The sequence below is a fragment of the Pleurodeles waltl genome, chromosome 8 (assembly GCF_031143425.1).
Source record: "Pleurodeles waltl isolate 20211129_DDA chromosome 8, aPleWal1.hap1.20221129, whole genome shotgun sequence".
Lineage (NCBI taxonomy): Eukaryota > Metazoa > Chordata > Amphibia > Caudata > Salamandridae > Pleurodeles > Pleurodeles waltl.
This window is the reverse complement of record NC_090447.1, coordinates 1,192,600,708-1,192,613,289: the sequence shown is the minus strand read 5'-3', so window position 1 is coordinate 1,192,613,289 and position 12,582 is coordinate 1,192,600,708. Positions and strand designations below refer to the sequence as shown.

Here is a 12,582-nt window from a genome sequence, read left to right as displayed (position 1 = left end):
CCATGCACACCTTATTTTTCCACGCATCTCCTCCTCTGCAGTCTCCGTGCGTCGTTATTTTTGACACATGCCAGGTAGTGTGTAACAGAGACAACTGTTTATTTCTAAGGATTAAGACTCTTTTTAACCGTCTAAAAGAGATATTTCAACTTGTGCTTATTGGATTTTTGTCTTTTTTACCTTATTTTATCCAGATAAATAATATCTATTTTTCTCACCCTGTGTGGTGTATTTTTGTGGTGTTTTCACTGTTACTGTATGATTTATTGCACAAATACTTTACACAGTACCTTCTAAGTTAAGCCTCACTGCTCAGTGTCAAGCTACCAGAGGGTGGGCACAGGATAATTTGGACTGTGTGTGACTTACCCTGACTGGGATTGTGGTCCCTATTTGGACAAGGGTGTATACCTCTGCCAACTAGAGACCCCATTTCTAACATTTGCCTATGGGACGCCTGTAGTAAAATGCTGGCGCTGACATATTGGAGCTCAATCTTGGCATATGGGACACCTGTAGCAAAATGCTTGTGCTATCATACTCAAGATAATTTTGGGCATTAGGGAGGACGACCATGGCATATAGGGCGGGGGACACAGGCAATCACAACAGAATTCAGGCCACATTCTAGCGCTAATTTTGACCTATGGGTCACCCATTATATATATATATATATATATATATGCAGCCAATGGCAACATTCTGTCACTTGCAAAGTGTATGTAATTTGTAGCATAACAGAGTGCCCATGGCATATGGGACCCATTCATACCAAAATTCGAGCCCTGACACAGAGGTAATTATTATTAATTTATAGGTGCACCCGCTGTACATTTTGAATTAAATGGGGTCAACTCCTGGGGAGTGTATCTTCAGTGGCTTGCTACACCTTTAAAGAGAGAAAGAGAGAAAGAGGAGCCAGTTTATGTGAAAAATTCTGCTTTAAAATGCACCATCTGATCTTGTTTTGAAAAAAAAAATAATAATAATTAGGGGAAAAACCATCACAGGAACCTTCCTAAAAGTTGATACATAAACAATGAGGCAAATACCCCTTAACCCTTATGACCAGGGTAGTAAATGCAAATAGAATAATGGTCAATGCAAGGGGGAAGTAACCTAGATTCCCGCGGTAATCCTATGACTAAAGTAATTCTATGCGTACAAACAATGTGACATCAATAGAAATGTATTACATTGTGTATTTCTTTAGACATGTTATTCCAGACATAAGGTCTATATTTCTTTAAATATGTTATTCTAGACATAAAGTTTGCATTTGTCTGAATAGGTGCTCCTAGGCAAAACAGTGAAGGTGAAAAAAAGTGCAAAGAAGTGAAGGTGATACACACAGTACATGTACATAGGGTGGTTTTCAGAATATTATGGACTTCTAGTGGCTCAGTCAGTCCAGGAAGCCCTGAAGACACATAAAAGTCCTTTAGTTCTATATTCCACACTCAAAGATATGTCAACGTTTCGACCCAGCTGCAGAAACAAATCAAAATTGGGTCATCATCAGGACAGGGAAATTCAAGTCGGTAGCACCTATGGGTAGTATAAATATCTAGGTTACTAAAGGTATAAGTGCTTAATCCCTGCCCTTAAATAATCTTTGACTCAGAGTAGTCACCTAAAATCCAGTGTGGGAAATACAATCTGGTGGTGAGGGACATCTTCCTGGTAGGGAAATGGCAATAGATGTGGTATTCTATTTATATGATGAGTGTATAGAGTATACTCATCTATTAGCTAATGAACACTTACATGTAATTACTCCACTGTGTCCCAAGGTCTGGGGGGGGGGGGGGGTCAAGTAATTATCCAGTGGTAGGTATTTGTGTTCCAGGTCAAATACCTTTAGAGCGCTGTGCATCAATGAAATCCAGGGCTTACGTTATCTAAAATTAATAAAGGATGTGTGAACTAGCCAGTGTTTTTAGGGTGTATAAATCAAAGAAGGAAGAATTATAAATATATTATTATATATGGGTATTGAACACTTACTAGTCAGATTGAATCTGATGATACTTTCAACGGGCCAGGGCAACTCGTCATGGAACTCCCGGCTGTGCACAATGGATCGTGTGTTATTCAGAAGCAAGCCGCACGTAATAGCGACGTGCTGGCTTAAGAATGCTTCGCTACCATCTTGGAGCGGGCATTTGCGCTAGAGATTGGTCTAGGATTTGACCAATCAAAGTTCTGGGGCTAGTGATGTCAAGCGGCAATACAATCATACGGCCGTCAGCCGGCGGACCACGGAGGGGGTGAGAAGTTTTCTTTCTGGTCTGCTACATGCGTATGTATGTTTATGGGATTGGTCTAAGAAGTGACCAATCAGCGTGCTGGGGCTTATGATGTCAAGTGGCTATGGAATCGTACGGCCGCCAGCTGGTGGACCCGGAAGGGAAGGTTCCCTTTCCGGTCCGCTATGCACGTATGCATATATGCTTATGGGCCGTGTAGACTAGGCACGGAAAGGGGACACACAGTTTATTCAGTGTCTATCTGTACCAATAATGAAGACATGTGGGCTAATTCTAGCCCACTGATGATCATGTCCGTCAAGTGTGGTCACACCGAATGTAGCGTGGGTGCACTACATAAGTGTCAAAAACGCATGGTGATCATGTAATTTAGCATGAATAGATTAATGAGGAAATCGAACAGTATATGATATGCAATTTAAAATGAATGAATCAGACCACAATCAGGGCCCTTCTCGCTCCTTCCACTTTTTCATCCTGTCATTACCAGAGTCCTACACTAAGAGCCCGGACACTTAGGATACAGGTCTTTCTACTGCATTGTCACCTCATAACTGCCAGGTGAAAACACCGCACACTAGACGCAGACATTTGTATGCCATCCTATGACCCTTATTTTCCGACCATCCTCAGGCTGCTTTGTGGGTTGATACACAACTACATTAAGCATACCCACATCACATTCCGCGCGACCGCAGTGTGCCAATAGGACCATTTTTGGCCCACATTTTTGTAAAAATCGCACACAGTACGATCCCCTCACTAATACGATTACTTTGAATTGTACAGACACATACTGAACACAGTGTCCCGTGCGATGGCTGCCACTTATGATAACACACATCAATATATACATGCATTCCCATACTGCATTATGTGCGCCCTCAATTGACTGTTACGACCACCTGTGGTCTGTTCCATTCATATTAAACCGCATATCATACGCTGTGCGATTTCCTCATTAATCTATTCATGCTAAAATACACAAACACATAATGCTTTGCGCGATGATCACCATGCGTTTGACATTTATGTGGCGCACCCACACTACATTCGGTGCGACCACACTTGACCGACATGATCATCAGTGGGCTAGAATTAGCCCACATCTCTTCATTATTGATACAGATAGACACCGAATAGACTGTGTGTCCCCTTTCCGTGCATAGTCTACACGGCCCATAAGCATATATGCATACGCGCATAGCGGACCGGAAAGGGAACCCTCCCTTCCGGGTCCACCGGCTGGCAGCCGTACGATTCCATAGCCGCTTGACATCATAAGCCCCAGCACGCTGATTGGTCGATTCTTAGACCAATCCCATAAACATACATATGCACGTAGCGGACCAGAAAGAAAACTCTTCCCCCCCTTCTTGGTCCGCCGGCCGTATGATTGCATTGCCGCTTGACATCACTACCCCCAGAACTTTGATTGGTCAAATCCTAGACCAATCCCTAGCGCGAATGCCCGCTCCAAGATGGTAGCGAAGCATTCTTAAGCCAGCACGTCGCTATTACGTGCGGCTTGCTTCTGAATAACACACAAGCCATCGTGCACAGCCGGGAGTTCCACGACGAGTTGCCCTGGCCCGTTGAAAGTATATCATCAGATTCAGACTAGTAAGTGATCAATACCCATATATAATAATATATTTATAATTCTTCCTTCTTTGATTTATACTCCCTAAAAACACTGGCTAGTTCACACATCCTTTATTAAATTTTAGATAACGTGAGCCCTGGATTTCATTGATGCTTGGCGCTCTAAAGGTATTTGACCTGGAACACAAATACCTACCACTGGATAATTACTTGACCCCCAGACCGCGGGACACAGTGAAGCAATTACATGTAAGTGTTTATTAGCTAATAGAAGAGTATACTCTATACACTCATCATATAAATAGAATACCACATCTATTGCCATTTCCCTACCAGGAAGATCTCCCTGACCACCAGATTGTATTCCCACACTGGATTTTAGGTGACTGCTTAATCCCTGCCCTTAAATAATCTTTGACTCCGAGTACTTATACCTTTAGTAAGCTAGATATTTATACTACCCATAGGTGCTACCGACTTGAATTTACCTGCCCTGATGATGACCCAATTTTGATTTCTGTCTGCAACTGGGTCGAAACGTCGACATATCAGAGTGTGGAATATTGAAATATAAAGGACTTTTATGTGTCTTCAGGGCTTCCTGGACTGACGGAGCCACTAGAAGTCCAATAACTTGTTGACGCGTGTTCCTGCGCATTGGAAGGTCCTTCTTAAATGTTGACTGGTCATCATCCTTTTGTTAATTGTTATGTTTGGTTATTAAACGGATACTAATGCGGTGAAACATTTGTCCAGACTGGGTTACAATGATTTAAAGTGACAAATTAATAAAAGCAATACCATGACAAACGTTGAATAATTTGTCTTTTTTTGCCCCAAAATTTAGTCAACCCCACTGCATTATTTGGTCCGCCCAAGCTGCATAATTCCAGTGGCCCTGATTATAACTTATAGGCTGCAAATAACAAAAGGACCTTGAAGTAGTAGCCAACTGACCTTTCTAGATAAAATACAAATCTGATCTGCAAACCACACATTGTGATTTGCAGCAGGTACATAAACCATCTCTGCTAACTTATGCAAACTTAAAACTGACTGGACAAAACAGGGTTCTCTCCAGCATGTATGCAAAAAAAACGGGCATGTGCAGGGCAAATTACTTAATTAAATTTGGACCGGCCAGACCGAGGAGAAAATGGCCACAACACCTGGCCTTCCAGCCTTTATGCACTCTTACACCCACTCCCACTATGACCTAAATGTGAAGTCCTGTGGAGGGAGGGGTCAGGTGAAAGGTGAATGACATTGATTCATTTCTGGGCCGAGGTGAGAACTGGCAACCAAGTGAGAATGGCTCAGCGGGCCACAGCCACACCTGGCCTCTTGACACTCCTCCCTCCCCTGCTCACAATGGCCTCAGTGTAGCGGCTGGTGGAGAACACTTTCTGGAGTCCGGTCTAGCCCTGCAGGGGCCAATGCAGCCTCCCAACGATGATGTTGCAAGCACCCACATCCTTGCCCCATCTCAAAACAGAGCTATGTTTGACTAGCCTGCATGCCAGCCCCCAGAAAACAATGACCTGGGCATATAGGAATGGAGGCGGCCAGGGAGGATAATAGGAAACACTGTAGGCAGTTAACAGAGGCTCCAAAAAAAGCACCCCCCCTTTGCTGGCACTTAAGCACCGGCCCGTGGCCGGCTGCCCGCTTTACCAATCCGACCCTGGTGGAGGAGGCAGAGGTTGTTGGTTTGTGAAACTGGTGATTAGTCTAGAATCATCTTATATTGTTGGTGGAAGCCAATAGGAAGCGCTCTAGCCGTCACTCTACTTTGCTTATATTTTGAAAACGTGATCTTCCTTCTATATATTAAATAAAAAAAACACACACCACCACATACACACCTTAATTTTTCTGATCATATGACTTTTCCCAGTAACTGCCCGGACATCACCTAAAATCCTGTGGAGATATATATAAAAAAAATATAAAAACACACCCCATGGACGCCTTCCTTCTTGGGCCAATGCCAGGCCCATCTGGTACTCTCGTGCCAGTAGCACCAAACCAGTCTCCATAGACAGCAGCACACCATCCATTCACGCTCAAAAAAAACACACTGAGGGACTTCTGCTTCAGCAAATTAGGCCACGGCAGTACTGACATTTTCCAAACGGTGTGCAAATACCAAACAACACTTTGCATTAGGTGCCAGTCTCCTACATGCAAAGAGCGTGCAAACCCGCTACACCAGTTTGCTTTCCGGAGAAGGTTTTAAGAATCGTTCGATCTGAGCTGTGCATAAGATACCCGAGCCAGCCAGATATTGGAGAAGCAATGAAACAGGTCTGATAGCACCGGCTATTTTTTCTTGTAAAAGTTTAGAGACTGCCGATGTTGACTGCTCCCACCACAGGTTTCTTGAATGCTATCAGAGCCTCACTGAATGTTAGAAGCACATCAAAAGTCTATTGCACTCTTCTCCAGCAGGTCTAGATTCAGGAAACGCGAACTGTAGTCAACTCTAAACATACCTTGTAATCTACAGAGAGTTCCTGGTGGCGTTTTTCTTTGTATATCCAAAGAGGGGGAAAAAAAGAAAAAAAGCCACACATGCTAAATCAGCCACTTCAATTTACAAACCCTACATTTGAGTCTAATACCTACACAACGTTCATCTCTATACATGGTCACGAAACAAAGTAACGTGACTTTCCAGAAAATTGTTAAGTACGGGATGGGTCTGGATGAGAAACGTCATCAACCATTGTCGTGGCACACCTGCCAAGTGACACTCAACTCGTACATACTAACTACCAATTAGCTGTGCATCATTTGGTATTCCTTTGAAATCTTGTCTTATCCCCTGCCATTAGGCTTTCTTCGAAAAATAAAGCTCCGAAAAAGACCCACGGAATAATACGTTTTCCTTGAGACACCTGATATTTCACAACGAGTACTCTTACACGCCCACCTCCAAAAGAGCATAACTCTGCTGAGCTCCCATATTAGCTGTCGCCCCTGCACAGAATGCGCTCTGTAAGAAAACGGCGCATATTTTATATACCTGCTCTCAAATTGAATTAGAGGGTCCTCAAAGCTATCTATCAACTGTCCGTATCAAGCATCATCCATTGAACGGGTCCGGGATTTTCAGCCACTAGTACTACAGAAGATACAGGGACTTAAAGCGGTGTTACTTTGGAATAAGTGACGCTACGATACCAGGAATAGTCAAGCACATTGGCATAATATCAGTTTTCACTTACTATTAAATTCTGAAATTCTCCAAGATGGGCACGATCCAATAAAGATCAAAACAACTCAAAATACTTTAAAGTAATTAAACATGAAATAACTAAAACTGAGTGAGAGCAGGCATTTCATCTCAAGAAAGTAAGTGATAACAATAAGAAAGCACCACGCTTTCCACTTAGTGTTACAACAAAGTAGCCACAACATGCTTAGTAACTGGATTCAGGTATTCCTCCCAACCTAAACCAATGCAACAATCTTAAATTAAAATAAAGACAATAATGTAAAAGACACCAACTCACCTCTTCCAGACAGGAATCGGTGGCTAAGGGACTGCCGCGGCACAGAAAACACTGCGGAGCTCATGACTGATCGTTCTCTTATACTGCACTATGAAATTGCTAAATCAGTACCAGCCGTTGTTCGCTCCCACCGTTTGAATTGGAGCATTTACGCCCCGGGTCACACAGCTAATCTGTTATAGGTTGGAATCCGAAACGGCCAATCGGATCGCGGGATTTGGAAGCAAATTGAATCGTGCTGACCTCGGTGCTGAACTCCAGCTAATATGGAGAGAGAAAATGGTGAACGAAACATCACGCTGGCACAGGAAGAACGGACGGCCATCTTGAAAAAGGTTTTGGGTTATGCTCTGAGGTTCACACCAAACCAGGAATGAAAATGCATTATGTAATGTTGCTGCTCTACATTGCTGAAAGTTCAGAGATGTTAAAAATCTGTAAAGAAATACAATTTATTTTTTATGTACAATTATTATTTTAAAAAAGAACGGTGTAAATATTATATAGAATTGATAAAATTTTCACAAATAATTTGTGACTATTGTTGTTCCAGCGCATATTTTTATATAATCAATAAAAACGCATCAGGAAGATTACTGCAATTTGTAGTTTACGCCCGTTTAGATGGAACAGGACATTATGTTCTAGTCTTTCTTCTAATCTGTTGGCGAAAATAGCAACTGAGCTTGGTTGGTTGCTAGGCTTCCACCAACTGCTTCTGGCTGAAAAAAAAGAGCAGCTGATCGAGTTTGAGGTTGGCAGGTTTCCACCAACTACTGCATTTCTGCAGTTCAGTTTGTATGTGACCCGATACAATTTTTGAATAATGCTTTTCCCCGTAACCCGTCTCTTCGTTCAGTACGACTCAGTGATTTTTTCCAACACTCCTCCCTGCTCTATTCAACTTGTGTTTGTTTTATATCGTTATTATGCAATGTACAGAGAAAGGAGATTTTGGTCAGCTCTTTTCAAACATCGGCATTGTTTCTTCCACTAGCTTAAATGTATTGCCTGAGACTGTTGTTAATAAGTGATGGGATCGTCCATGGCATTTTGTGGATGTACACCACAGCAAGCTAGGTATTATTTTACTGTTGTTTCGTGCCTGTTTACCATTAAAAAAAATACAGAGCGGAGCCACTGCATTTAAGCGGCATCTTCCCAGCAGTGACGCAAAAAGAGCAACGCCATTAGAACGTGCCCCAGCGTCAGCCTGTATTCCGAGGCGCTCTGTGCAGTAAATACTGAATTTCCAGTTTCTACCCGAGCACTCTGGCTGTAATCAAAACATTTCTAGCATTCGCGTTAAGAATTTTTCAATTCTATTAAGGACACGGAGGCGAGGATTATGCTTCTCATTTCATGCTTTATTTTTAACAGCAGCCAATAAAAACATGGAAAAATAAAAACTACATATCCCAACACTCCCAAAATCAAGTGATGACCATAGAGGAGGAAGCCTATAAAGTGTTGAACCACACCCAGCCACTTCTCTTTCTTTGTCCAAAAACTCGCAACAGATAAGTCAAAGTCTTAACTTGAAACGAAATCCTGAAAAAACAGAAGAACTGGAATCCACCTTGACTGGAATTAGAACGATACCAGAATGGGCCGAAATTGCTTCTCGTCATTTCCTAGGAAAAAAGGAAAATTCAGGCCATAAAAACTGAATACCATAAGGAGATACTTATATATACTACCAAACAGGGTGGGATAGCACTGAAATACAGTAACATATACCTGAACTTCAACAATAAAATGTATCACAATAAAACATATACAACAGTGCGGCGGGATAATCCTTGCCTCCGTGTCCTTAATAGAATTGAAAAATTCTTAACGCGAACGCTAGAATCTTTTTTATTCTATGTCAGGACCGGAGGCTCAGATTATGCTTGTTCAAAGCTGATTTACAACCACCGATGCAATATCCACAATAGGTTTACAGTAGAAAGTTTTAAAAGTCAATGGAGAAGACCAGTCTGCTGCCCTTAAAATGTCCTCTAAACGAGAACCCAAAGCTAAAGACTTAGAAGCCATAGCGCCTCTGGCAGAGTGAGCACCAAACCTAATAATATCGATGCCTGCTTCCTTCAGTAACCAACGCATCCATCTAGCAAGGGTGGCTGACGAAACAGGATGATAAGGTTTAACTAATGAAATAAGCAATTGTCCTCCCAAATCAGAACAAAACTCTTCTGTACTCACCTCGTAAGCTCTAAGGCACTGCACCACACAAAGTTTGGGGTTGTCCTCAAAACAGGGATAAGAAATGGTCTTCAGATTGCATTTAGTTCTACGCGAAATAGAAAAGGAGACCCCTTCCGGGGAAAAAACTCTCCCAGCCAAATCCAGAGCCCTGACATCTGAGACTCTCTTGCAAGAAATTAAACATAATAACATAGTGAGTTTAGCAGACACCTGTTTCCTAGACAAAAATCTATTAGACGGCCAAGATTCCAAAAATCGAAGTACAATATTAACATCCCAAAGGGAAGAATAACGAGGACGAGGTGGGTTAGCCAATTTGATACCCCTCATTAATTTGCACACAATTGGAGACTCCCCGATGGGTTTACCCTCCACTGGTGAATGGCCTGCCGAAATAGCAGACCGATAATTATTGATAGAGCGATAAGCCAGACCTGACGCCGCTAGAGAAGATAGGAAAATTAGGACCAGACAGCAACCTGCTGAAGAAGGATCCGCACTCCGAGAACTACACCAAGAACTCCATTGCTTCCAAGCCGAAGCGTATTTCTTGTGAGTACTGAAGGACCAGGAACCTGCAATGAACTCGGAAGACTCTTGCAAAAGCCCTGGGATGCTCCATCTTTCCCTGAAAGACGCCAAGCCACCAGGGATAGCTGGCCCGACAGGATTAATGGATGCAACAGACCCAGAGGGTCCTGGAGAAGATTCTGCCGGAAGGGAAGAAGGATCGGATGTTCGCAACTCAACTCCATTGCCAACGGAAACCATGCCTGGGTCCTCCAAAGAGGAGTCACCAGGGCCAACTCCGCTTGCTGACGTCTGATCTGAGCCAAGACCCTGGGTATCATTAAGAAGGGAGGAAAAGCGTAACTCTGTTCTTGAGACCAGTCCTGAAGAAAGGCATCCGTCTTCGATGCTTCTGGATCTCGTCTCCAACTGAAAAAACGTTTTATCTGCCGGTTGAGGCGAGACGCAAACAGGTCTATTGAAAAAGGACCCCACCGTGCAGAAAGAGTTCTGAAAACTCTGGGATGTAACCTCCAATCGCTGAAGTCCCTCAGGTGACGAGAGTTCCAGTCCGCCACCAAGTTGTTGGCCCCAGGAAGGTATTCTGCCACAACTGAAATCCTGTGTTGAAGGCAAAAGTGCCAAAACTCCTTGGCTATCTCCGCTAAAATGCGGGAACAAGTTCCCCCCAACTTGTTGACATATCTCACCGCCGAGATATTGTCCATGCGAAGGAGAATACAACAGTTCGCCCTGATGGGAGAAAGACTCTTGATTGCAAATGAGCCGGCTAGGAGTTCCAAACAATTGATGTGTAGATTTTACTCCGTGCTGGACCATCTGCCTCCCGTGGACACTGATCCGCACCGGGCTCCCCAGCCCCAACGACTGGCATCAGACTCTATCACTGGGTCTGGGTAAGAGCTGAAGATGGCCCTGCCGTTCCATGCTTCCATATGATCCAACCACCAATTCATCTCTGCACGAGACTCTGAGGAACCAGGAAAGATTAGACCCCCACCCGGGGTCTCCTTCCCAGTGGTGGAGGGACACCCTTGTCCTCAGGGTCCGTTTAGCAGAGAGTACATAAATCAGGCAGAGTCACCAACTGGAGGAATAAAGAGAAGTTTATTACATGGATTATAGCTTGAGCTAATACAGAGTCCCAGGACAGTCAAGTGACTATCCTACGGAGGCTGCCCCTTCACTCCGGAGCACCCAACCTTATATACACACAAAACTGCTTAGTCAGAGGACAACTCCACCCCTAGCGTAGTCAAGGTCCTCTGCGGCCTTCAGAATATTTCAGGGATACGTGTGGTGGGAGAAGGTACAGATGCAACTGGCAGGAGGTGGCAACGACCTGTACGAACCTGTTCTGGCAGTTACTGATTAAGCACAACAATTCTCGGAACTGTGATTGGAAAAAGTAAATGGCAGCGATAAGCAGATTGCAGCCCAAGGCTGTGAGCACAAGGTCAAACATCAAAGTTCAGAAGGTTTGTCGAGAACATGGCAACATAATAAAGATAAACAGATGCCTAGCAGCTATGGTGTATGATTAAGTTTATGTACATTTTCTCAATCCCTCCTTTTGCCATTGTGAGGCAAGTTTGAATGTCATTCAATGTCTATGTTAATGGACATAAGGTCTTTTATCTCCTGCTCAAGGGACAGCATAGCCGTGTGTTGAGGAGGGCGAACAGGCCAGGGGGCAAGGGATGCCATACAGCAACCGCACAAAGCAGGTAGGCACTGTACACAAAGACAACAGGTGAGGAATACAGCAGCGAGCACAAAAAGGAATATTAGTATCTGCCAGCCCCATTGGGAAATCAAGCCCCAAAACCAGTCGGTCAAGGACCATGTGCCTTCGTCTTGGTGTATTGTGGACACTATCGTATGCAACCTTTGAATAGCTTTATATACTGTAGGGGCATTGTCCGGTATATAAACACAGCAGCTCGATCCGATCAAAGTACAAACTCCACCACGGTCTGCCAAGATGATGTCAAGAACCATTCTGTTTTGAAGAGTAACAAGGCGGTCAGCAGCGAGCTCTGCAGTGATGTTACTCAGAGCTCCTGCTGATTCATTTATTGTTGCTTCCACGACTCATGTGAGATGTCTGATATCCCTACTGTTCATCATAGGGCCCCAAAATGGAAGGACTCCTTTAAAGTAGTCCAATGCTTCTTGTGCTGAGGTATCTTCTGCAGATATTACCTCCCTCCGAGTCCTGTGGTGTTGAGGGCCAGCTGTGTAAGTTGGTGGTAGTAGCCAAGCAATGTAAAACGTACCGGTCCAGGTGGGCAGCAAGGAGGTGTAGGCATTATTACCACAAACAAAATACGAGTTTCGTGATGGTATCATGGTAGGCCAATCAGTTCCATTCAATATTACTGTAGCATTACAGTTACTGGCACCTACACTTCTATTACCACTTTTCTGAAAACAAAGTGGAGCCT

The 12,582-nt window shown here is 43.6% G+C and overlaps 1 protein-coding gene across 1 annotated transcript in view; it reads right to left on the bottom strand.

Annotated features, from left to right (window-relative positions):
• The window catches only part of CKAP2 (cytoskeleton associated protein 2), a 120,963-nt gene extending 113,415 nt beyond the window's left edge, over nt 1–7,548 (bottom strand). Inside the window, exon 1 of the mRNA XM_069205462.1 lies at nt 7,394–7,548. Coding sequence (XP_069061563.1) covers nt 7,394–7,457 — 64 coding nt within the window. The 5' untranslated portion in view covers nt 7,458–7,548. The remainder of the gene's footprint in view (nt 1–7,393) is intronic.
• Nucleotides 7,549–12,582: the final 5,034 nt, after the last annotated feature.